Source organism: Amia ocellicauda, chromosome 7, assembly GCF_036373705.1.
Source record: "Amia ocellicauda isolate fAmiCal2 chromosome 7, fAmiCal2.hap1, whole genome shotgun sequence".
Lineage (NCBI taxonomy): Eukaryota > Metazoa > Chordata > Actinopteri > Amiiformes > Amiidae > Amia > Amia ocellicauda.
Genome location: NC_089856.1, coordinates 370,611 through 396,468, shown reverse-complemented (window position 1 = coordinate 396,468; position 25,858 = coordinate 370,611). Strand labels below are relative to the sequence as shown.

At 47.1% G+C, this 25,858-nt stretch overlaps 4 protein-coding genes across 6 annotated transcripts; 2 read left to right on the top strand and 2 right to left on the bottom strand.

Moving 5' to 3' along the window:
* Positions 1 to 3,471: 3,471 nt before the first annotated feature.
* Positions 3,472 to 11,516, top strand: LOC136753331 (testis-specific serine/threonine-protein kinase 1-like). The gene is made up of 2 exons (XM_066709334.1): positions 3,472 to 4,795; positions 11,502 to 11,516. The coding sequence occupies exons 1-2, from the start codon at positions 3,911 to 3,913 to the stop codon at positions 11,514 to 11,516; spliced, it is 900 nt and encodes a 299-aa protein (XP_066565431.1). The 5' UTR covers positions 3,472 to 3,910.
* Positions 11,419 to 17,809, bottom strand: dhps (deoxyhypusine synthase). 3 transcript variants are annotated; one of them, XM_066707725.1, is made up of 10 exons: positions 17,702 to 17,809; positions 15,267 to 15,516; positions 15,021 to 15,182; positions 13,503 to 13,624; positions 13,305 to 13,401; positions 13,128 to 13,214; positions 12,907 to 13,012; positions 12,711 to 12,814; positions 12,488 to 12,613; positions 11,419 to 12,339 (listed from the first exon to the last, which is right to left on the bottom strand). In XM_066707725.1, the coding sequence occupies exons 2-10, from the start codon at positions 15,459 to 15,461 to the stop codon at positions 12,244 to 12,246; spliced, it is 1,095 nt and encodes a 364-aa protein (XP_066563822.1). In that variant the 5' UTR covers positions 15,462 to 15,516; positions 17,702 to 17,809; the 3' UTR covers positions 11,419 to 12,243. The 3 variants fall into 3 exon arrangements, with proteins under 3 accessions (XP_066563822.1, XP_066563825.1, XP_066563823.1); XM_066707728.1 differs by having other exon boundaries at positions 15,267 to 15,544; positions 17,702 to 17,778; XM_066707726.1 differs by lacking the exon at positions 17,702 to 17,809 and having other exon boundaries at positions 15,267 to 16,013.
* Positions 17,810 to 19,618: 1,809 nt separating this feature from the next.
* On the top strand, positions 19,619 to 20,044 carry LOC136754003 (guanine nucleotide-binding protein G(I)/G(S)/G(O) subunit gamma-7-like). The gene is made up of 2 exons (XM_066710373.1): positions 19,619 to 19,711; positions 19,919 to 20,044. Exons 1-2 carry the CDS (start codon positions 19,619 to 19,621, stop codon positions 20,042 to 20,044), a joined length of 219 nt encoding a protein of 72 aa, XP_066566470.1.
* Positions 20,045 to 20,432: 388 nt separating this feature from the next.
* Positions 20,433 to 25,855, bottom strand: fbxw9 (F-box and WD repeat domain containing 9; the record flags this gene model as incomplete). Its single annotated transcript, XM_066709311.1, has 5 exons — positions 20,433 to 23,255; positions 23,726 to 23,791; positions 24,007 to 24,216; positions 24,632 to 24,780; positions 24,925 to 25,855. Coding segments are annotated over 5 exons (1,431 nt in total), but the record flags the coding sequence as incomplete, so codon positions are not given.
* Positions 25,856 to 25,858: the final 3 nt, after the last annotated feature.

The window sequence follows — 25,858 nt, the reverse complement described above, 5'->3', positions numbered from 1 at the left end:
CACAAGTGAATAGACATTAGATTATTGGTGGCCCTGCCTATCCTTAATCATTGAATAATAATCAGTTAAGGGAAATTGTGGTAACAAGTAATGATAGGATCTTTCTCGGCACCTAAACATTAATGAGACTGATATATATATAACGAGAAGTTACCTGACATAAAGACTAACCTGCGTAGTTATTTAATGTCTGACTAACAATACTAATGAGAGACTCACCTTCGTCTTACTAACTGGTATTGTAGTCAATGTGTTTATAACCTTTTTTGTTTAACGATTTGTGTGATATCATATGCGATCCCATGGTCTTTGATTTGGTCACAGAAGTGATTTGTCTTTGATTTGTTGATCTAGAGTTGAATTTTATTTAGTTTTTCCCTTTTGTATAATTAGTGTAGTGCTACATTTAGTCTTTGTTTTTGAATAAATTTGACAATTTATATCTTTGGAATTGATGTCTGCGTCCAATTATTACAGAAATTGAGTTCTACAAGATTCCAGGATTCGTGATAAGGTGATACTATAAATTCACTTCTTTAATTGAAATTTATAAGTGTACCTTACGCTACACAGCAAATTATGCTACAGTGTGTACAGTACTGTAAATCAGGAGGTTTGATTATATGGTCTTGCTGGACAACTATCTGTTCTAGTGCTGTAAATACCAAGAACGTTTCTGCTGCTGGCCTAGAATTCAGAGAAGAACATGTGGAGGCGGCCGCCAGCGACTCTTCTCAGAAGAACAAGAAACTGCAATAGTGGACGTGGTTCAGGAGAACAAGTGTACAGAGTCCCCCATGACCAGAACCCTGAGAGGCTGAAGGACATCCGGTGCCAGTATGATGAGGTTTGTAAAGCTTTGCCAAAGTGTTTTTACATGTGTGTTACTATATTGTACGGAGTATGGTCCTAAAATATGAACAAAAGCCTTAAATCTAATACGCTATATCTGCCCTGTGGAGCCTGTGACACAGTGTTCTACTGCACTGTGATGCTCGTGCTGTGATCCACTGTCTCAGACACAGGAGTGTGTGTTTGTTGATGAAGCAGGTCTTAATCTCACACAGCAGAGAAGGTGTGGCAGAATGTCATCAGGCAGAGGGCAACTGTTGACATCCCTGGTCAGCCTGGGACAACATTACTATGCATGTGTGATACATCACCATGCTGTTATCAGTCCTTACAACACTGACAGTCTTCTGGCATTTCTTGATGGCCCAGAAGCTGAGAAGCAGAAGATGCTGCAGGTGAGGGGACTCAATCCAACAATGTCATCATCTGGGACAATGTAAGGTCCCACCACAGTGTCCAGGTGCAAGAATGGTTCCAAGCCTATTCCTGTATATTGAAGGTCTTCCTCCCACCATATTCCCCATTCCTCAATGCCACTGAAGAGTTTTATTCCGCCTGGTGTTGGAAAGTATACGACCGTCGTCCCCATATGCAGGCTGCCCTCCTGGATGCCATGGGCCGTCTGTGAAGACAGAAGAGCTGAGGCTTGCCAGGGTTCGACCGGGCACACAGTGGTATTTTACGCACTGCTGGCTGGGGAAAATATATTGTGTGACGTAGACGATGTATAGGAGAGACAATGCCTAATACTTTTTTAGCTTATGCGTTTCAGAGTCATACTTATGAGATATTTAGTGTGAGCTATAATATGATTGTGTTTGCATTCATTATTCTGTGTGCAGTATATACGTATGGTAAATGTATTAGAAATTTTGAAGACAGTATAGGTTTTTGTTGAATGTATTTACTGTTATATTCATGATTTTGTGGGGGGAAAATATAGAAATCCTATCCTGCCTTTGTCCTTGGTGTGCTGTTACTCCTCACTTGGTTATCAGCATCTCAAATTCCTTTCTTGCAACTTATTAACTGCAAAGTACCTTCTAATGCAATTGGCAATGTAGAGGTTAATGATTATTATTCATGAGTAATAATCATAATATTGACAAGATGGGAAGGCGTAGTTTAGAATGCCAATGAAATCACTGATAGTTATTAGAAATGACCATTCAGACACTGTTTGTAAAATGTTAAGGCCCCTTGAGGGTATGTCCCAGAGGGGGTATAAAAGCTGTGTTCTGTCTCAAAACTTTTGGGGAACAGTGTCATGCTGGCCTAAAATCCTTTGAGTTCTGTGTTGCGCTGTTCCTCCCGTGCACGTAATCAATTCTGACTAGAACTCCCAACTCCAAATCTTTCTTCCACCACAATCTGAAAAATGCCATTGAGTTATGTGTCTTCTGAACTGTGCTTTAAAAATTGTCAATAGTTCCAAAAAATATTTGTATGTAATTATTGTTTATTTCTTAGCAGACTTACAAAATATAAGCACAATACAAAGTGCAAAAATACAGTGCAGTTCAAGGCATAAAACATTTTACAAATTCAAATTTACACAAGTGTATACAATATATGATCCATCCTGGATTGTAATTCAGTGAAACTGTAAATAACTACCTGCTACTGTAAACCTACAGCATGGGTAAATGATGTGGCCTGTAGGTGGCACTGCAGCCCCATTTTTACAGGGCGTCACTGAAAATGAAAAGCAATGTAGAGCGTTCAGGTCCAAAGAGCAGCAGTTGTGTGGGCACTGGGCGGGCATTGCCACAGCTCTGCCCATTCACCTGAAAACCTGGAGAAGCATTAAGCTGTGCACTAAAGGAGTCTAATGACAAATACAACCACATGGATATTTCTTAACTAATAATGATAACTTTCTGCTTGTTATGCAGTCATAATGTATGCATTTAATTTGCATAAGGTAGATAATGATACGAAGATTGACATTATTGTTTACTCGTGCATCCCATAGTGCTTACTTCAATATCTTTCTCGACGCTTTTCGTCAACCATTTTCTTCCAGACCAGATGTGCACCCACCTGACCTGTCCGTGGAGGGTCTGTCAGGGCGAAGAGGAGAGAAGGGCGAAACTGCGGCTGTCAGCTTTGGGCAACATTGATCCTCCATTCACTATCACACCCGACACAACAATAAAATAAATCCTGCAGCCCCGGAGCTCCTCTTTTTAAATACAGGATCTTTGGTATTACTGCATGATTGCGATCTAGCGCAGATGTCCGCAAATCTGCGCCACACGAACACAACCACTGTATATTCTACAGAATACATATCGGACTGGTATGGGTGATGAATTTAATACCATTTCCAATACAATAAAGTTCTAGGAGAATCAGACGAAATCAAGTACTATGGAAAGAGATTCACAAAAACAGAGTTAATAATTTAATGAACAAACTCCCCAGCGATGTGGCTGAAGAGACAATTTGCGAACATTCAAAAACAGACTGGATAGGATCCTTGATCACTTAGTTATTAATGGACACCAAACGAGCACGATGGGGCGATTGGACACTTTATGTTATTACGTTTCTTTTGGTAAATTAATCTGTTCTAAAAAAAAAAGTTATGTTTTCTTGGATGTAATAAAACTTTTATTTGTATGTTTTCAGTTTTAATGTTGATTTACATCACCATCACACTTCTGTGTAGTTTGTATTGAATTGGGTATGAATGATTATACACACAGGGACATTCTTCAAGACTGAGTTTCTGACTATGTTAGACAGATCGCGATTAATCAGAACACTATTATGCCGTGTTCTGGGAAATCCCAATATTAGTTTAAATGAGTGCCAACAGTCACCGATAATTGTTAATCGAGAGGATTACTTAACCCGACAATGCAACAGAATATGTTTGGTGAATTCGTGAGATTTTAGCGACTGTGCGTGAGATGGAGCCTCAATGCGTGAAACCTGAGAACTTAGACTCACTATGACGAAATAATGCAGAATGCAACGTCACCGCAGGGCAAACTGAAATACGTCATCCACTACTGATTGTCTTCATAATTAAATGTAGTGAAGTACTGAAATGTCTTTGGAGAAGTCAAAATCGGGACTGGAAATAAAACCGCGGGGACATTTTGCCACGTTGGACGCCATGGTGCTGTGGAAAAAAGGCTACAAGCTAGGCAGAACTTTAGGACAGGGATCTTATGCCAAAGTCAAATCAGCTTACTCTGCCTGCCTGAAGACCCATGTTGCGGTCAAAATCCTCAACCAAAAAAAAACGCCTACAGACATCTTGGAAAAGTTTCTTCCTCGAGAGCTGAATATCCTTCCAATCGTCCACCACCCCAACATCGTAAAGACTTTCGACATTTTTGAAACTGTTTTTGGAAAAGTCTACATGATCATGGAGCTTTGTGTCCAGGGAGACTTGATGGACTATATAATGGTCCACGGGGCTTTGGCCGAAGACTTCTCCAGAGATCTATTTTGCCAATTGTCGTTGGCCATTAAGTACCTCCATGACCAGGACATAGTCCATAGAGATCTGAAATGCGAGAATCTGCTCCTGGACAAAGATTTGAACCTAAAGGTTTCGGATTTTGGTTTTAGCAGGAGGTGTGCCTATGAGGAGGATGAAATACAGTTGAGTAAAACATTCTGCGGGACACGTGCGTATGAGGCACCCGAGGTTTTGGAAGGCATCCCGTACAACCCCAAACTGGGTGACGTCTGGAATATGGGTGTGGTGCTGTTCATCATGGTGTGTGGATGCATGCCCTACGATGACTCGAACATTAAAAAGATGGTTCAAATGCAAAGGGCGCGCCGAGCGGATTTCCCCAAAACTAAACATCTGGCGCCAGACTGTAAAGACCTCATATGCCGCATGCTTAACCCCGACGTCGCAAGGCGTATTGAAGTTGACGACATATTGGACCATGCTTGGCTACAACGAGGAGCAAGGGTTAAAACACAAGACACTGTGGGAAAACCTCAAATGGACGGACCTTGCTCCTCAGTAGGGCGGGTAGAAAATTCACATAAGAACAAAAGACAAAAGAAAGCGAAGAGCATAACGGAGGCGAGTGAGCAGATTGAGGGCAACAGCCAGGCTGATGAGCAGGGCAGGCAAACAGGACGAGCAGCCACTAGAGAAAGAGAAGCTCCTTTGATTGAGATCAAATTGTAATATTAACAATAATAAAAAGCATAAACAAAAACATGATTCAATATATTCAGTGATTTCAACTTTTCATTTTTTAAATACAATGGAAATGGCACAATATTCAAAATATAGTGTCCAGATGTTCTAGAAAAGATAGTTAATGCGCTATGTTTGACCCTTAGCAAAACTGCTTCATTTTCAATTCACAGGCATTAATTGATCTTACATTGAATTCAACGTTATCAGCAGATCTTCTATTAATCAGAACGGACAACCTACATTCTTGTGATCAGAGACAGTAATGATCCAATCAGCTACATTTTCGCCACTTTCCTGATACTCTCATGTAACTCTTACAAGCTACTGAATGTCCTCAATGCTACAGTCTATATCTCATTATAAGTGTAATTTTAGAAGGTAGCTTTAATGATGCTGTGGCACCCAGTTATACACTACTGTAAATCAGGTTATATATTAAAATATTAAAAGCTTTTAAAAGCTACAAATATAAAGTTTATTGGTAAAAACAAGAAAAAATACATATCTGGGAAGAAATACATTCCAATACAATTAGGATACAATTAGGCCTTCATCAATGCAGTAGTCATTACATTGCGTTAATTGCAACATTAATCTCTGCCTGTTCCCTTGCTTTTTAATCTAAATGTTTTAGCAGGCTACCATGGATGAGGATGAGAATAAGCGTCTTTTATCTCAATAGTAATTTTTGTACAGATTAATTGATACAGCTCCTTGATTAGATTGTGTATTTCCTGCAACATACGCTGTGGAATAAACGATTTGTATATTTAAATATGATGATTCATTCAAACTTGCACAAATTAGCATAGCTACCACATTCAGGGCAAACGGCAACAGCAACGACCAGTTAAATTCATGATTGTTAGAAGACCGTGTTCTATTTTTTATTGCTTCCCCACATTGTGTGGATGGAGAAAGTGAGGAGTCCACGTAGACTCCTAGGTCTTTCTCATGTGTTACATTACATTACATTATTTGTCATTTAGCAGACACTTTTATTCCGGGTCAATTTACATTTGTACCCATTTATACAGCTGGGTATTTTACTGGAGCAATCTAAGTGAAGCACCTTGCTCAAGGGTACAACAGCACTGCCCCACCCAGGAATTGAACCCAGTTATGAGTCCAGAGCCCTAACCACTACTCCACAGTGCTATGTTACTTCATCCAGTTCTATTCCTCCCATAGTGTAATTATAGTAGACATTTTTGTTACCTGCATGTATTACCTTGCACTTGTCCACATTGAATTTCCAGGTGTCGGCCCACAACTGAATATTATCTAAGTCCCTCTGAATAGCCTGTGCTGCCGAGATTGTATCTGCTGAGTCACCTATTTTAATATCATCTGCAAATGTGACAAGTTTGCTAACTATCCCAGAGTCCAGATCATTAATATAGATTAGAAAAAGCACAGGCCCTAGTACTGATCCCTGTGGAACTCCACTAACAACCTCACTCCAGTTAGAAGTGACTCCTCTAATCGACACTCTCTGTTTCCTAGACATCAACCAGTTCATAATCCATCTACTTACATTACCCTGAATGCCTGCAGCTTCCAATCTGAGGATCAGTCTTTGGTGTGGAACCTTATCAAAAGCTTTTTGAAAATCTAAGTATATCATATCATATGCTTTCACATGATCTACAGATGCAGTTGCATGTTCAAAAAATTCTAATAAATTAGTAAGACATGATCTGCCTCATCTAAACCCATGTTGACTATCTCCAAGAATATGGTTTTCATTAAGATACTCCTCTATTTTCTGTCTAATCATTTTCTCCAACATTTTACAAGTGATGCAGGTGAGACTGATTGGCCTGTAATTTCCTGGCTCAGTTTTGTCCCCTTTCTTGAAGATAGGTATGTGTAACATAGCAGATTGAATGAGAGAAACCCAGGTGCGGAGTAACGGAGTCCAGGGACAGGCGAGGGTCAATACCAGCAACCAGCAATTTCAACGAGGATCCGAAGGCGAGGTCGATGAGGCAAGCAGAGGGCAACGATAAGGCTGGTATGGAGAATCCGGGAAACAGTGGTCGAGGTACACAAATAGTTTTTAGGGTCAAGACAAGCAAAATCTGAGAAAAGTCTTTTAGTACTAGCCCCGGGTCTTTTGATCCAATTGCAAAATAATATTTGTACTCCGATTATTTACCATAACGGCATTAACCCACCCCCCATTCGGGGCTTTAGCCCCCCTAAACCTGAAGTCTAGCGACGCCCCTGCTATAGTCACTTTACCTCGAGTTGCCAGTTCCTGTGTGCTCGTTTGTCGTCTTGAAAACACATCTGTCAGTTTGGCACATTTGGCTGCATCATCCTCCAATGCCTTTCTTTTTCTTAACCTGACATTTTCAGCTCCTCCTGGCATCATTTTACCCTCCATTTTTACCATCCACTCAAGCCACAGCATTGGCAACGACCTGGGTACACACACTTGTGTTTAAGAAAGAGAGAGAGCGCATGCGCGCTCTGACAACAGAAAACTGCACTTTTTAATGCACGATCTGATCATGCGCTGATTTAAATTCAAATCTAGTGAAATTAGCTTAGTTATCAGTCAAACAGTAACTTAACACATACGCGTTTTTCTGTTCGTGAAAAAAAGAAGAGAAAGCAGGCGAGGCTTTTCTAAAATTTTGGACCATTGTTTTAGACTTGGTCCTTGTTTTTTGAAAGAATGCCTCAAAGCTAACCATGTTGTGATCACAGTTTGCCATTGGTTCTCTAACTAGTGTCCCTCTGACTCTGTCTTGGTCATTTGAAAAGATCAAGTCAATGCATGCTCTCTTTGGTTGGTTCCCTGACAAATTGAGTTAGAAAGCAGTAATTTACCATCTCAACCATTTCTATTTCTGCTTCTGTAGTCCCCACTGGTCTTTGTTTGTCTATGTTTGGGAAATTGAAATCCTCCATTATAACAGCCACATCCTTGCTACATGCAGTCCTGATTACACTGTACAATGCAGCATCTTGCTGAATATCTGAGTTGGGTGCTCTGTAACACTCCTACTGCTAATCCTCCAGATCTCTTGTCCAAAAGTTTCACCCACAAAGATTCTGTTTCATTACTGATATCTAATTTGACTTCTTCTGCCTCAATGTCATTTTTGACATATAATGCTACCCCACCCCCTCTTTGATTTTGCCTGTGGTGTGTGCGTGTGTGTGTCTGTGTACGTGTGTATATCTATCTATGTGTGCATGAGTGCGTGTCTGTCTGTGTGTGCGTGTGTCTGTGTGTGTGCGTGTTTGTGCCTGTGTGTGCGTGTCTGTAACCCTTTCTCCTTAGTTTCATGAAACATTGTTTTGTTTACCCAAAAGCCCTGGCTGATGTCTTTACTACGTTTCAGCTTTGTAGGGAAAGTTTGCCACCTAGTGGAGACTACAGGAACAACTGCACCTGTGAATTTATTATTTAAAGTCTGTAGAATAAATCAGGAAATGGACATGCTGAAAAAAAAAAAAAGATTGTATTCGTAAGTAGTGAAGAAAGACAATAAAGATAACAACTATAAGATCATGTAAAGATCAAAACTACAATAGTGAGTCTTCAAGGAATACATGTTCTCTTACAACTGAATGTGTCTACAGCACCGGCCGTCCCTGCTGCTATGACACAATGCCTTCCTGGAAAGCATGTGAAGAGCAGACACATAGCGCACACCTTACTCCCCCGGAGAACAGTGACGAGTGTGGACTGCGTTCCTGATCAGGGATTCGGCATCAAATTAATCACAGATACAACCAACAACATGTCATAAAAGCCCAGATACAACAGTTGTGCACCTCTATACTAATTTTAAACAGTCCTATGAAATGGGAGTAAATGCATCACTTTTTGTTTTTTTGGAGGGTTGACATTTTTGATATCTGTAACAACAGAGCAGATGAGCTAAACATGACGAATCTTTAATGATGCTTAACTCTTAAAAATTACAAGACACCCTCATCTTCAATCTGAGACACAGACAAAGCAAAGCACATCCTTCCACGAGCGGCCGAGCACAGACCAGGACAATGTACACTGTAATCGTACGTAAACACTAATCAAACCAGTTCAACTCGTGAACAAGCACAGCGATCATGAGCTCAGACCCAGTTCTTGGTAGGGGGTTTAAAACCAGAGAAGTCACTGGTGCCGCCACTGGTATACATTGATTAGACTCAGTGTGGCCACTGCTACCTACCTACATACATATTAAAGAAAACAAATTCAGATAATGCACTTCTATATTTTCTTCCCTCTCTCCATTCTCTCATTCACCCATTGTAGCCGAGTCAGCGATTACATCACAGAGCACAGCCACGCTGTCCCTTCCCATATCACCTGTTGCCAGGTCAGCAATGACATCACAGTGACCAGCATGCATCTGCTCAGACGGGTCCGTGCTGCAGATTTCACCCCAGAATGAAACGGGTGCACAATTCACGTCAAGAGTTTATTGGCATTACGTGTCTGGACAATTCTTATAGAGCTCCGTTATCTTGGGGGAAATATGTGTTCATATACGTTTATATTTTTACATTTTATAATAAAGTGCCGCTCTGTCTCGGCAGGGAGACACTCCTCTCTGGGCAGCCATCTCTGCCCGTCTCGATGTTTCGAGGTTGGTTTTCAGGTATTCTGCCACTGTGTCGTGTCTTTTTAGGGCCCGATAGGGGCTGGCCTATGTGGTCAAGAACATCCAGGCTGCTGGCAAGAAAGTGAGTTTCATGAACCGCTTCTATTTTGCCAGCAGCCTGAGACCATTCGGCCTCTGCACCATGGATAACACCAGGCCGCACTCGTGGGATCCCCCGCCGTTCTACAGGGCGCTCCGAGCCTTTGCGCTCGAAGTAGGCCTCCATAAAGTCGTGCTGGCCTCCTGGGATTATAAGACCATCTGTAGCCAGATGAGATCTACCCAGGAGACCAGCCGGATAGAAGATTTCCCTCCCGAAACCTGCCGGTTTATCTGGGCTAACGCTACGCACGTTTGCCTCACGAATACGCAGAAAGATGTCTCCTGGATGGCTGTGAGTCGGTGTCTCCCCACCCAAGTGTTCATGCACAGAAGGGGCATAGCTCCTTATGACACCTGCCCCTATAAGGGTTGCCTGGGGAAGGAGACGGAGGCTCACATTTTTAGTGAGTGCCCCTACGCCCACAGGGTCTGGCTCCTGTTTTCTCCGTTCCTCCACAGGTTTGCCGTTCCTGCGCGGGCGACCGCCCAGCAGATCCTGTACGGTCCGGCCAGGGGAATATCATCATCCACCCTGAGGTGCTGGTGGCGTGTCGTCTGCGCAGTGAAGCAGGCACTGTGGGAGGGACGGAACATCTGTCTATTCAATAAGCAGGAGCTGGACCCGATTGTCATCGCGCGGAGGGGCATGGTGTTCGTAAGGGACTACGTCAATCTGGAGGTCCATCAGAGGGGCAAGGAGGAAGCCTATAAGAACTGGCACATACAAGATCTGGGGGAGCTCAAGATCCCATGATGGGACCCACCTCCGGGGACGGTTAGTTCCCCCTGCTGGAGCCCGCGTCCAAGTTCTTTTAATTAATTTATGGATGATTGTTTTTAAAACGATTTTAAAAAGGAATCTTAATTGTTTTTAAATATTTAGTTGCTTTTAAACCACTAATTGTTTAGGGTTTTTTTGGTTTAGTTTTGTTATATTCTTTTGTCAAATACATTGACCGTTTTGGATTTAATTTTAAATGCATTGGACCTTTTTTGTTTGTTTTTTATTTTTACCTTTTTAATTGTTTCTTTATTTTGTCCAATGCATTTTCAGTTATTTTCAATGTATTTGACTTTTATGTTGGTGAGCAGTTTTTGCTTTAATCACATTTGTTTTGTTGTTTTGGGCACGTTTATTTTGAAGTTAATTGTTTTGTTTTTTGTTAAAATCAGAAAGATTTAAAATTTTTTAAGTGATTTTAAGAATTGATTTTTAAAGATTTTAATCATAAGTATTAAAAAATTGAATTGTTTTTATTTATGAAATGTAAAATACTACACCAAATAAAACAGTATTTTTAGGGCCCGATAGCACTGCAGTTTACTGTGCTTGTGTTTCCCAATAGGTTGTGTTTGTGCTGAAATTCTGTGGTTTACTCTGATCGTGTGTTTGTGGGTCGCTGTCAGTGTGTCTGTGCGGTGAGTCAGCGAACCCGCTGTCTGAGGGTGCTCCTCTCTGGGCTGCGCAGGTCGTGGCTCACACAGATCTTATGAATTGATACGGTCGCACCCGAGCACCGAGCCGCGTGGCTGTCCCTGCGTTTGCACTCTTCAAAAACAACGGGGGTGACGTCTGTCTGACAGTACTTTTATTACAGCAAAACCTTCCAGACAGATTGACAAAACACATTTAATAGTCAAACAACTCTCTCCTTTAAAATCAATTTATTTTCACAACAGAATGAATGGCCCCAGCCAACCCCAGACCCCCAACGATTCCCCTCCCTCTGCAGAACACCAGCGTTTAGACCCAGCGCTTCACTTCCACACACTTTAACCCAAGGCATGCAATAAGGGAGGCGAACCAACAACCACAGAGGACGTTATAGCAACACGGACGCGTGTTCTGGGTAAAAGTACTGAAGTGGGGGCTGGAAACCGTGTGGCTCCCCGGCCACACCGAGCCCAGAACCATCAGGACCTTCCTCAAGCCTGCCACTGCACGAACAACTCGGCCTTGTCTTTGTCTCAAATACACTCTATATATTCCTATATACAAAAATGTAGATCAGTGCCAATAAAAATGGCCCGCCTGTGTGATTTTAAATAAGTGACCCCGGCTCCAGAGACAACGCTGCAGGAGTATTCAGACATGGGCCCCTCCAGTCCGAGTCTGAAGCTCCTTCAAAGCTCAAACAAAAGGTTTAGTTGATTTTTACTCCGTTCTGCAAACTCTGCTACTTTATGACTATTAAAAGCACCGCTGCCCGCCCAGAGAGAGTCCCACAGGAGACGAGGATAACAACGCAGTGGGACGCTGTTCCTCTCTGGGAGAAGCCTGCAGCGCCGCTGGGTCCGCACCTCTGCCACCCTGTCCATTCCTATATTCACACACCCCTACGGACGTGTGTGTGTGTGTCGAAATACACACGCGTTTAAAAAAACATAAAGCCCTAAATGAACGTGCAGCAGTGTCAGTCCTCTCCCCAGCTGCGGCGGCGATATCTCTGGTGCGTAGAGACGGGGACGGAGCGCTCAGTCCTTCTTGCCGGCCGCGGTCAGCCGGTCAGCGTGCCGAGCGAACGTCTCCGCCACCAGCAGCGGGAAGACCAGCGTGGCGTCCGCGTAGACCTGCAGCACAGAGAGCCGGTGAGCAGCCCAAGCCGGTGGACACCGCTTACACTGACACCATTCACCGCCTATCAGCAGCAGATCAACACATCTGTGTGTACAGTGACAGTGTGTGCGGCAACAGTGTGTGTGGCAACGTTGTCGTTACCTTAACCGGCTTGGCATCCAGGCGGATCTTGCCCCAGGACACGGCCTCGTCTGGCCGGGCGCCCGAGTCTGAGCCATCAAACTCCTGCCCGGTGTTGACAAACACCGCAAAGTCAGCGCCGTTCCTCTGCGGAGGGGAGAGAGAGGGAGGGAGGGGGTGAGATGACAGCAGGCAGGGCCCCCGTAAAGAATGACAGTGTGGTGAGGTCAGGGGTCAGGGTTACCATGAGGTTGGCATTGGCGATGTGGTGCTTGACCAGTCCTCCTCCCAGAATAATCATCCCGGTGCGCCGCGCAAACACAGCCTGACTGTTCATCCCCCGGATATCTGCACAACACAACACTGTCAACAACACAGCGGCAGACACCGGCAGACACCGGCAGACACCGGCAGACACCGGCAGACACCGGCAGACGTACCCTCCACAATGTCCAGCTGCAGTCCTGGGTTCTTGTAGGAGTGGAAGTAGATCATGTCGCCAAGAGAGCCGTCCGTCAGGGCCGGGCTGAACACAGGGATTTTGTTCTGCACCAGACAGACACACAGTGTCCCAGTGTCTCAACGTGAGTGTGTCAGTGAGTCAGTCAGTGTTTCAGTGTGTCAATGTGTCAGCACGTCGGTGTGTCAGGGTCAGGCTCACCTTGTACGCCCAGTAGTACACGGACTCTGGGTTGTTGATCTCCTTGCCAAGTCGATGGATCATCTTAGATGGAGTCCAGTGTGTGCCCTGAGAGAGAGAGAGAGAGAGAGAGAGTGAGGAGAAAGGAAGGAAGTGAGGCTTGGTGGAGGAGAGAGGCGGGGGGGCAGTCTGTCTCACCTCAGTCTTCTGTTCCAGCACCATCTGGTCCAGGATGGGCATCAGCCACTCCTCGAAATGGCAGTAATTGTCATTGGGCACCAACAGATTCCCAATCCTGAGGGACAGGTTCAGCACAGCGTTCAGCACAGGGCATGTAAATGGGACGAGTCAGACAGACGGGTCAGTTACAGAATGCCGTCAGTCCAGGTGACAGACCTGTTGATGCCCCTCTGTCGCAGCTCCCTGCCTGGCAGGCTGAACTCCCCCAGGTAAGTGGGGGCCAGACACTTGATCAGGTCCTCCTCCACCCCCCCCGCAGTGGTCACGATCACGTCCACCTGAGAGAGAGAGAGAGTGTGGAACATGAGAGGAGACAGACAGGACAGACACCAGGCTGGACACACCGGATAATCGCACATTATAATAACTGAACATGAAGCACAACTTGTCTGACAGCGGCGCAGCTTTCCGAGCGCAAAATAAACACTTTCAATTCCACGCTGAGGAATCCCACAGGAAGCCTCACTGGAGACCCACTCCTTCCACCCCTGCCCGACCCAAACGACATGCAGGAGATACTGCAGTACACAGAGTATGTGGGGTTGACGCAGACCCCATTTCAGACGCTCGGGGTTTGCATTGGTTCGTCTGTGTGAGCAGCAGCCTGTGGATCCTGACCTGCCTCTCCACACAGTGACCCGAGTCAGAGTCCTGATCATATCTACACCCTGACAGACAAACACGTCCACCCTGTACCGTCTCTCTGCGTGTCTTGCTGAGGAGGGGGTCGGAAGACACAGGCAGGGCTGGGATAATGGATACAAGTAGTGGCTTACGCAGTCAGGTTACAGGATTGTGAAAACTATTTCCGCTACAGTTCCTCGTGTCAGACGGGTTTTGCACAACAACATCCCTCCTTGTTGATGCGTAACAATCCCGCCTGCGTTGATTTCAGGTGTGTTTTTGGTGCCGCTGAATTGAAACCGGTGACTGCCATTCTCATGGATAACAAGACATGGCATTTAAACCCCCTTTATTATAGCAAGTTGCTTGATCCGTGTATCTCCACAGATAGAACACAATAAAGTGTAGTCTTTATAAGCATTAAACGCACGTACAGTTTACAGAGAAGGCACCTCTTTAAGTTTTCAAGAACATGTTTCTTGATATCAGTGATTAGAAAACTGAAACCGACGCCTGCATTACAGTGACGCAGAACGCACTTCTGTGACATGAAGGCATTATTGATGTCTGATTTATGTCGGTTTGTAAAAATGTAAAGGGTATCAAAATGCAGTTTCGCTTGTTTAAAAGTGCATCCACTACTACATGTGCAAAATATAAATACGCAAGAAAATTCAACTGATGCAAAATTACCATTTTAATTGTTTGTACTGTGGATAAAAATAAACAATTTCAATCTGTCATCCATTTGAGAATGTGTACATTGTGATTCACTTCTTGAACTCAACTGCATTTGTTCTTTTAATAAAGAAGTATTCTGATTACGTTATGCACTTGGAGTAATGTATTGGATTAGCTAACTGATGATTTTCAAAACAAGGTCATCAGTATTCTCTAACGGAATACTTTTTAAAAGTAACCCTGCCATCCCTGCATACAGGATACTGAAGATACACGACTGTGCCATGATCCACAGAGACTGAGAGAGAGAGAGAGATTGCGTGGAGCATGAGAGGAGACACACAGGGCACACAGGACAGAAGGTCATACCATCCTGTGCTCGGCGAGGTAGCGGATGCTCTCTCGGACTCCGGAGCTGATCAGATTGGAGGTGAAGCCCAGGAAGATGGTACAGCCCGAGCGGGGGGGGCCGAGGTCAGAGGTCACCTCACTCTCCTCCAACTCCCCCGGCAGCTCCAGGCGCTTCTCTATCTGAGAGAGAGGAATGTCCATGAGCATCTCTGTACTTCTTTCCCTCTCCCTCTCCCTCTCCCTCTCCCTCTCCCTCCCTCTCACCATGTTGTTGATTTCCAGCACCGCCTGTGCGAAGCTGGTGGCCTGGAAACCCGTGTGCATGTAGGACTGCAGCAGGGCCCGGTGATCCACCCCCAGGTTGAACTCGTAACCTTTGATCTTTGGGGTACCCTCAGGCAGGGCGGAGCTCTCCTTAAGCACGGCATCCAGGGCCACAGAGGGGGCATGTTCCGCCATCTCCACTGGACCAATCAGAGCTGCATGTAGCCAATCAGGAGACAATGCCTCTGGTCTGAAGAAGAGAGGGACACAAACCAGCACTGAGGACGACACGGGAGTCCAGACTGTCAGTCAGTACAACAGCAGCACAAAACACCCAGCGCCTCCAGTCCAGTCCAGTCCAGTCACTGACTCTGCAGTCCAGTCCAGTCAGTGACTCTACAGTCCAGTCCAGTCCAGTCCAGTCAGTGACTCTACAGCAGTCCAGTCCAGTTCAGTCACTGACTCTACAGTCCAGTTCAGTCCAGTCAGTGACTCTACAGTCCAGTCCAGTCCAGTCCAGTCAGTGACTCTACAGCAGTCCAGTCCAGTCCAGTCAGTGACTCTACAGTCCAGTCCAGTCAGTGACTCTACAGCAGTCCAGTCCAGTCAGTGACTCTACAGTCCAGTCCAGTCAGTGACTCTACAGCAATCCAGTCCAGTCAGTGACTCTACAGTCCAGTCCAGTCAGTGACTCTGCAGTCCAGTCCAGTCAGTGACTCTACAGTCCAGTCCAGTCCAGTCAGTGACTCTACAGCAATCCAGTCCAGTCAGTGACTCTACAGCAATCCAGTCCAGTCAGTGACTCTACAGTCCAGTCCAGTCCAGTCAGTGACTCTGCAGTCCAGTCCAGTCCAGTCAGTGACTCTGCAGTCCAGTCAGTGACTCTACAGTCCAGTCCAGTCAGTGACTCTGCAGTCCAGTCCAGTCAGTGACTCTGCAGTCCAGTCCAGTCCAGTCCAATCAGTGACTCTGCAGTTCAGTCCAGTCCAGTCAGTGACTCTACAGCAATCCAGTCCAGTCAGTGACTCTACAGTCCAGTCCAGTCCAGTCAGTGACTCTGCAGTCCAGTCAGTGACTCTACAGTCCAGTCCAGTCAGTGACTCTGCAGTTCAGTCCAGTCAGTGACTCTGCAGTTCAGTCCAGTCCAGTCAGTGACTCTACAGTCCAGTCCAGTCCAGTCCAGTCCAGTCAGTGACTCTGCAGTCCAGTCCAGTCAGTGACTCTACAGTCCAGTCCAGTCCAGTCAGTGACTCTACAGTCCAGTCCAGTCCAGTCAGTGACTCTGCAGTCCAGTCAGTGACTCTACAGTCCAGTCCAGTCAGTGACTCTGCAGTCCAGTCCAGTCAGTGACTCTGCAGTCCAGTCCAGTCAGTGACTCTGCAGTCCAGTCCAGTCCAGTCAGTGACTCTACAGTCCAGTCCAGTCAGTGACTCTGCAGTCCAGTCCAGTCAGTGACTCTACAGTCCAGTCCAGTCCAGTCAGTGACTCTACAGTCCAGTCCAGTCCAGTCAGTGACTCTGCAGTCCAGTCAGTGACTCTACAGTCCAGTCCAGTCAGTGACTCTGCAGTCCAGTCCAGTCAGTGACTCTGCAGTCCAGTCCAGTCCAGTCCAGTCAGTGACTCTGCAGTTCAGTCCAGTCCAGTCAGTGACTCTACAGCAATCCAGTCCAGTCAGTGACTCTACAGTCCAGTCCAGTCCAGTCAGTGACTCTGCAGTCCAGTCAGTGACTCTACAGTCCAGTCCAGTCAGTGACTCTGCAGTTCAGTCCAGTCAGTGACTCTGCAGTTCAGTCCAGTCCAGTCCAGTCAGTGACTCTACAGTCCAGTCCAGTCCAGTCCAGTCCAGTCCAGTCAGTGACTCTGCAGTCCAGTCCAGTCAGTGACTCTACAGTCCAGTCCAGTCCAGTCAGTGACTCTACAGTCCAGTCCAGTCCAGTCAGTGACTCTGCAGTCCAGTCAGTGACTCTACAGTCCAGTCCAGTCAGTGACTCTGCAGTCCAGTCCAGTCAGTGACTCTACAGTCCAGTATAGTCCAGTCCAGTCCAGTCAGGGGAATGTCTATACATTGACAAATAAATGTAGCTATGAAAGTACCGAACTATTTTTTAAATAATCTTTAACTGTTTTTAAGTAGCGAATAGTGTATCTGGCTGCCGTGTTCAGGAGTATGTTTTTAAATTCCCCTTCACTGAATACAGACATTACAGTCAGAAGAATCGAAACCTGACGAAAAGATCCAAATAAAAGTATTTACGCTGAACAATCATCATCATCATTATAATATTTGTATTATTAGCCACAGCACATGTTAACGCTGAGGCCCCATCGCGGTATTGCTGAACTCGCACACTCGCCGCAGAACCGCGAGCAGTGTGCCGATGTGTGCCGGTCCATTTCACACACACGGACCGAAACGCCGCGTTTCGGCAGCTCACCTGTCCGTACGGGGCCGCCGCGCTGCCGGGTCTCTCAGCGCAGGCGCAGTGCCACTCCCGGACAAGCCCGACAGCTACCCGACTGCTGACGTCATCTACGGGCTGCCGGAGAGCACAGACCGAGCGGACGCGTGTGGCGGACACGCAGCTGCGCCTTTAGTGTCACCGCCTCCCGCTCTGCTGTAGCGTCTGTCTGTCCCTAAACCGGTCAGATTTAAAGACACGACACAGAAACATGTATTATTATTATCCATCCATCCTCAGAAACACGTATTATTATCATAATAATAATTATTATTATTATTGTTGATGTAATTATTAATATTATATTATTGATAGATATAGAGGGAGACCCCTAAATAAGTAAAAGGTGTGTTTAAATAATCACTTTTGCCCTTCACAGTCTTTGCCCCCGACCCTCAAGGGCCACGCTGTGCCTGATGGCCGCTCTGTGTGACTCCGTGACATTTCCGCTCAGAGGCGCCGACATCACAGGGGCTTTGAAGCCCTGTCTGTGTGTGTGTGTTTGGGGGAGTTGGTGTTTAAATCAGAGGCATTTTGAATGTAAAGATCCCATTCCCTGTAGTCAGCTGCCAGCAAACACAAACAGCCTGAGAGACCACTCACCCTGCACAACACTGAACCAGCTACTGCTGTCTCCTTCACTCTTTAATACACATCATCAATAATCAAGTTGGAAATAATAATAATAATAATAATAATAATAATAATAATAATAATAATAATAATAATAATAATAATAATCGTGAAGACGGTCGGAAGGGGGTTTCTTCGGTTCCTTCGTGAGACACAGACAGGTGAGTCAGTGGAGCAGTTTGATATTTACAATGCAAGGACAGAGTGATGCTGTGATGCTGTGAGTATAAGAGTGTCGCACAGCTGTAATCAATTATGTGTGTGTATGTGTGGTTGTTGTACTGAGCTGTCCAAAAAAGGCGTCATCATGTTACGGTAAACTTTGCTACATAAACACTCAAACTCAGTGTGAGGACAGGCACAGGAATCTGGAATTAAGAACTGGACATTTTGGCACCAAATGAGAACTGAGAACTGAGTCTTCCCGTTCAGTGTGAAAGGAGAAAGCAGGAGCTGGGAACATAGACTGGACAGGGACAGACAGACATACATAAGAAGAACATAAGAACATAAGAAAGTGTCCAATCGAGAGGAGCCCATTCGCCCCATCGTGCTCGTTTGCTGTCCATTAATAACTAAGTGATCAAGGATCCTATCCAGTCTGTTTCTGAATGTTCCCAAATTGTCTCTTCAGCCACATCGCTGGGGAGTTTGTTCAGATTGTGACGCCTCTCTGTGTGAAGAAGTGTCTCCTGTTTTCTGTCTTGAATGCCTTGTAGCCCAATTTCCATGTGTGTCCCTGGGTGCGTGTGTCCCTGCTGATCTGGAAAAGCTCCTCTGGTTTGATGTGGTCGATGCCTTTCATGATTTTGAAGACTTGGATCAAGTCCCCACGTAGTCTCCTCTGTTCCAGGGTGAAAAGGTTCAGGTCCTCAGTCTCTCAGTAGGACTTTCCCTTCAGACCTGGAATAAGTCTGGTTGCTCTCCTCTGAACTGCCTCTAGAGCAGCGATATCTTTCTTGAAGTGTGGTGCCCAGAACACACTTCAAGAGAGATACAGTCAGGCAGACATACAGTCACACAGACAGAAAGACTGAAAGACAGACAGACAGACAAAATCAGACAGACAGGCAGACAGAGATACAATCAGGCAGACCAGGGCACTGCTCACGCAGTTAAGGGTGAAAGATCACATGGTAATTGAATACTGCAACTGGTGTCAGTCTGTCTGTCCGTCTGCAGGGTGTTATCTCACCCCTCTCCCACCCCACTTCACCCCACCTCCTCTCTCCATCTCTCTCTTTCTCCCTCTCTCAGGCGATGTCTGGGAAGGTGTGCAGCAGTGTCAGTGTGGCTCAGGCGCGCAGGGCTGTGGAGCAGCTCAGAGTGGAGGCCGGGCTGGACAGGATGCAGGTACCCCCCCATCAGCACAACAAACTCAACTCAATGTGTGTGTGTGGTAGATGTCGGTCACAGGCATTGAGCTGGTGCAGTTCATTGGGTGTGTGTAATTGTGTGTCTGTGTGTCTCAACATTACTACGTGTGTGTGTGTGTGTGCATGTTACAAGTGTTGGTCACAGGGAAGACCTGGTGCAGTTCATTTTGTGTGTGTGTCACAGGTGTCGGTCACAGGCAGGGACCTGGTGCAGTTCTGCCAGCAGCACAGCCGCAGTGACGCCCTGCTCAGCGGTGTTCCTGCCTCGGCAAATCCCTTCAAGGACAAGAAGCCCTGTGTGCTCCTGTAGGCTCTCAAACCCCCGGACACCACAAAACCACGGACAATGTACTCCTCCCTGGCAGCTCTCAAACCCTAGACCCCATAATCCTCCTCCAGGCCTCCTACCAGACACACTCTCTCACTCTCACACTCACACACAACACACACACACTCTCTCACTCTCATACACAACACACACTCTCTCACTCACACTTAAACACAACACACACACACTCACTCACACACTCTCACAACACACACACACTGGAGCCACTGTCTGTCTGTGCTGCTGCTGCTGTTGTTGTTGTTGTTGAATGTACAATAAACGTCTCTGGGATGATAGCAGTGCTGGAGTCTCCACTGTTTACATACAGCAGCGTGTAAACAACGTTCAGGGAAACACAGGGACACAGACCTGTAACACAAACTTATTTATTACAGCCATGTACTAATGAATCAGGTATTTACAACAGGACTGCATTACACAGAAACATCACTGTGGCCCGTGGCCTGCTCCTCCCCTGCACAACATGTGTGCGCGTGTGCGTGACTGTGTATCGTCTGTGTGTTGTGAGTGTAAACATCAATGTGTTGTGTGAGTGAGAGTCTGTGTGTATGTTTGTATGTATGTGAGAGGCAGAGAGTGTGTGTGTGCGTGTGTGTGTGTGTGTGTGTGAAAGAGAAACGAAGAAATGAGGGAAATTATGTATAGGTCGCTAAGTCAAATATTCCAAATGACACTTAGAACAGGGGATGTGCCAACTGACCTGAAGACAGCAAATGTCATCCCAATCCACAAGAAAGAGGACAAAACTGAGCCAGGAAATTACAGACCAATCAGTCTCACCTGCATCACTTGTAAAATGTTGGAAAAAATTATTAGACAGAAATTAGAGGAGCATCTTAATGAAAACCATATTCTTGGAGATAGTCAACATAGGTTTAGACGAGGCAGATCATGTCTTACTAATTTATTAGAATTTTTTGAACATGCAACTGCAGCTGTAGATCATGTGAAAGCATATGATATGATATACTTAGATTTTCAAAAAGCTTTTGATAAGGTTCCACACCAAAGAATGATCCTCAGATTGGAAGCTGTAGGCATTCAGGGTAATGTAAGTAGATGGATTATGAACTGGTTGATGTCTAGGAAACAGAGGGTGTCGATTAGAGGAGTCACTTCTAACTGGAGTGAGGTTGTTAGTGGAGTTCCACAGGGATCAGTACTAGGGCCTTTGCTTTTTCTAATCTATATTAATGATCTGGACTCTGGGATAGTTAGCAAACTTGTCACATTTGACTGACTGGGCAGCACAGGCTATTCAAAGGGACTTAGATAATATTCAGTTGTGGGCGACACCTGGCAGATGAAATTCAATGTGGACAAGTGCAAGGTATTACATGCAGGTAACAAAAATGTCCACTATAATTACACTATGGGAGGAATAGAACTAGATGAAGTAACGCATGAGAAAGACCTAGGAGTCTACGTGGACTCCTCACTTTCTCCATCCAAACAATGTGGGGAAGCAATAAAAAAGGCAAAGAGGATGCTAGGGTATATTGTCAAAAGTGTAGAATTGAGAACAAGGGCAGTGATGTTCAGACTGTACAATGCACTAGTTAGAGCTCATCTGGATACTGTGGACAGTTCTGGGCTCCACACTTCAAGAAAGATATCGCTGCTCTAGAGGCAGTTCAGAGGAGAGCAACCAGACTTATTCCAGGTCTGAAGGGAAAGTCCTACTGAGAGACTGAGGAACTGAACCTTTTCACCCTGGAACAGAGGAGACTACGTGGGGACTTGATCCAAGTCTTCAAAATCATGAAAGGCATCGACCACATCAAATCAGAGGAGCTTTTCCAGATCAGCAGGGACACACGCAGCCGGGGACACAAATGGAAATTGGGCTTCAAGGCATTCGAGACAGAAAACAGGAGACACTTCTTCACACAGAGAGGCGTCACAATCTGAACAAACTCCCCAGCGATGTGGCTGAAGAGACGATTTGGGAACATTCAAAAACAGACTGGATAGGATCCTTGATCACTTAGTTATTAATGGACACCAAACGAGTACGATGGGTCGAATGGCCTCCTCTCGATTGTAAACTTTCTTATGTTCTTAAAGAGTGTGTGTGTGTTCAGTTGAGTCTGCGTGTTGTGTTTGTGTGTTGTGTATTCAGTATGTGCGTGTGCATTCACTCTGTGTGTGTGTGTGTTCAGTCTGTGTTCAGCTGCAGGAGCCCCTCGGTGTTTCCCAGTCAGTCCGGCAGGGTTCATAAGCCACACCTTCATGCCTCAACTGATCAGATCTGATGGTTCTGTAAACATTGAACTGGGATGAGTTCCTCTGAGAAATCAGTCTCTGACCCCCTGTTCACACTGGGTTCCTGTGAAACCAAATCGGTTCGGTTCGTTTGCTGTGAAACAATGTATCAGTGTGCAGCCGCTCACACTGGCCTTGTGTAGACGTGCTCAGTTCGTTTGGAAACAAACTCGGGTTCGTTTTCGTGGTTCACTTCTGTGTTTTCTCAGGACTCAGATCACATTGCAATAAACAGGGAGCTTGGTTAGTTTTGTATTAATAAAACACCGGATATTTACATTTTACATGATTAGTGCAAATAAGAAATGGCCACATAACGCGTACAATAACAAATCTATATGACGGCAATAAAGTCACTACATGCAGTAGTCTAACACATGTGACAGTCATCTGATACAACCAAACCATATATGGGTCCAATATGTAAACAAACTGTAGCAGTCATATCGGTGTCTCAGTTCAGTTCGGTTCGTTTGCCAATCGAAATGTGTTCACACTCTTCTCCAAACGAACCGAACCACACTGAGTACGAAACAAACCTCTGGTATGAATGAGCCCTTAGTGTGTCTTCAGCAGGGGACTGGACTGCAGGAATGGGTCAGTACCGCAGTGCCGGCTGTCTCCAGACCAGGGCTGGGGTAGGAGTGGCCCCAAGGGGCCGGCCAGAGTGCTAGACACAGTTATACGAGACCAGCGGCACGGAGAAGTGGCTGCCTGGCGTCACAGGACAGGAATGGCAATTAGTTGAGTTTTAGAGCTGAAGAATAAAGGACTGAAACTGGCTTCTCTCATCTGGAGCTCATCCCTTCTTTTCTGCATCTCAGCCCCTCGTTCACTCCTCCACCTTCCACACCTCCACTGACATGTCCCCCGAAGCGGCCGCCAGCATCCCTCCCTCCACACTGAGCTGGAGAGAGAGAGAGAGAGAGAGAGAGAGAGAGAGAGAGAGAGAGAGAGAGACTTAAACACAGCAGAGCCAAGGGAGACATATCTCCAGAGTACGGGCAGGTCTCTGACTGTGACAGACTGCAGACAGACAGACCGCACACACACACAACTGATTGATCATTGTTTCACTTTATTGTTGGCTATCTGTGATTAGTTTCCCTCCAATGTATTAATTTATGTATTTTCTAATTATATTATGTTCCGACCTGCGTCCCCGGGTGGTTTCCATTCACTCGTTCAGTACGATGTGCTGCTGTTTGAAAAGCTCTGGCAATACTGGAGCTTTCTTGTCATGCCAATAAAGCACACTGTCAATTTGAATGTGAGAGAGAGACTGAACTGACATCCTCCACATTGACAATGAGAGGAGACAGGAGGAGAGGTGGAGAGAGAAGAGGAGAGAGAAGAGGGGAGAGCAGGAGGAGTTACCCCATTTATAACATTGTGGTGCTGTAGTGTGCACAGTGTCCTGGGGGGGGCACAGGGGAGGTGCACCTGCGAGAGAGAGAGAGAGAGAGAGAGTGAGAGAGGGTGTGATATACATTGGCAAGGCTCATACCAGAGAGACAAACAGGGAGAGAGAGAGAGATAGACAGGGACAGAGAGACAGACAGGAGGAGAGAGAGACAGAGCCGTCAGAGAGACAGAGTGACAAACAGACAGACAGACAGAGAGATAGACGGACGAACGGAGAGACAGACAGGCCCTGCCTTGACAGTGCGGTCGGTGGAGCAGGTGTACAGAGCGCCGGGGGAGCTGTGCACGCCGGTGACGAGGGCGCGGTGCCCCACAGAGAACTGCCCCAGGGGCAGGAAGGAGCCGCAGGATGGGGAGAAAGCGTGCAGCTGACCCTGGTTATCCCCTGCCCATAGCTCCGCCCCCTCACGCCCGTAGCTCAGGGACAGCAGGTATGAGCTCAGCTGGGGAGAGAGACGGGTGTCAGTGTGCCTCGGGCATTGTCTCTCACTGTGTCAGAGGTTAGGCTAACTGTGTCTTGTGCAGCAGTCTCTCAGTGTCAGGGTCAGGGGTCAGGGGTTGGGTACATGTATCTTGTGCAGCAGTCTCTCAGTGTGTCAGGGTCAGGGGTCGGGTACCTATATCTTGTACAGCAGTCTTTCAGTGTGTCAGGGTCAGGGGTCGGGTACCTATATCTTGTACAGCAGTCTCTCAGTGTGTCAGGGTCAGGGGTCAGGGGTTGGGTACCTGTATCTTGTACAGCACTCTCTCAGTGTCAGGGTCAGGGGTCAGGGGTCAGGGGCGGGTACCTGTATCTTGTGCAACAGTCTCTCACTGTGTCGGGGTCAGGGGTCGAGGGGCGGGGTCAGGGGCGGGTACCTGTATCTTGTGCAGCAGTCTGCCAGCCCGGCGGTCGAACACGGCCAGGGTGCGGTCCTCACTCCCAGACAGGATGTAGCGGTCGTCTGCGGCGACGCACAGCACGGCGTTACCATGGAGACGCAGGCTCTTCACCAGCGGGTCGGATGCTATGGCAACAAGACGCACACAACACAGTCAAACACGACAAACTGCACAATAAACCACAGCACACAACACTCAGACCACAGCACTGTCCGCAGTGGCCCCTGTGAGGGAGAAACTGACCGCAGTGGCCCCTGTGAGGGACTGACCTCTGGGGTCGTAGATGGTCACCTTCTTGTCGTAGGACCCGGCCACCAGCACGTCGGGCAGGCAGGCCAGGCAGATCACAGCGGCACGACCTCTGACCTCCCCGGCGCTGACCCCCCCCGCGCCCAGGTCCCAGAGCCGCACGGTGCTGTCGAAGGAGCCAGAGCAGAGCCGGCTGCCGTTCCCGGCCAGACTCCACACCCAGCCGCGGTGCGAGCCGCCCGGGTCCGAGCCCAGCGTGCGCACCAGCGCCCCTCCCACCCCCCCCGGGCCACCCAGCTGCCGCAAGTCCCACAGGTTGACGTTGCGGTCGCGCCCCCCCGAGGCACACAGAGTGCCCCCCTCCAACAGCAGCACGGCGTCCACCGAAGCGAAGTGCCCCCCCGTCAGGGAGTAGTGCTGAGGGACTGTCCCCCCCAACTCCACCATTCCCTCTGCCTCTACCTCTCTCTCCCTCTCTCCCTCTGCATCTCCTTCTCTCTCCCCCTCAGCGCCCTGTGCCCCTCTCACTGCACCTGCAGCTGCCTCCCTATCCCCCTCTCCCTCTCTCTGTACTCCTCCGTCTCCTTCTCTCTGCACTCCTCCCTCTCCCTCTCTCTGCCGAGCACCCTCAGCTCCCTCTGCTGCTCTCTCTGCCCCCACAGCTCCCTCTCCCTCCCCCTGTCCCGCCCAGTGTCCGATCAGATCCTCCATCTCCATGCATGCGGCCGGCCAGTGGAAGTCGTCCCGGGGCAGCAGGGGGAAGGGCCGGCCGTGCGTGAGCCTCTGGGCGCGGAGCCTCCATGCGGCACTGTCCTCCCCCAGGCCGGCCAGCGCCTGGCACACGTGGGGCAACACCGACACCACGCAGCGTGCCGGCAGCAGGGACGCCACCCGCGCCAGCAGCTCCCAGGGCAGCGACAGCAGCCCAGAGCCCTCGCCCAGGGAGGGGCTCCC

Bases quoted from the DNA above. Each gene is read 5' to 3' on its own strand.
- LOC136754003 (XM_066710373.1), top strand. From the start codon at position 19,619: ATGTCTGGGAAGGTGTGCAGCAGTGTCAGTGTGGCTCAGGCGCGCAGG. The intron at 19,712-19,918 runs GTACCCCCCCAT...TGTGTGTCACAG, and splicing joins CCGGGCTGGACAGGATGCAG to GTGTCGGTCACAGGCAGGGA.
- dhps (XM_066707725.1), bottom strand. From the start codon at position 15,461: ATGGCGGAACATGCCCCCTCTGTGGCCCTGGATGCCGTGCTTAAGGAG. The intron at 13,215-13,304 runs GTGAGACAGACT...TCTCTCTCTCAG, and splicing joins TGCTGGAACAGAAGACTGAG to GGCACACACTGGACTCCATC. The intron at 12,815-12,906 runs GTACGTCTGCCG...TGTGTTGTGCAG, and splicing joins GCAGCTGGACATTGTGGAGG to ATATCCGGGGGATGAACAGT.
- LOC136753331 (XM_066709334.1), top strand. From the start codon at position 3,911: ATGTCTTTGGAGAAGTCAAAATCGGGACTGGAAATAAAACCGCGGGGA.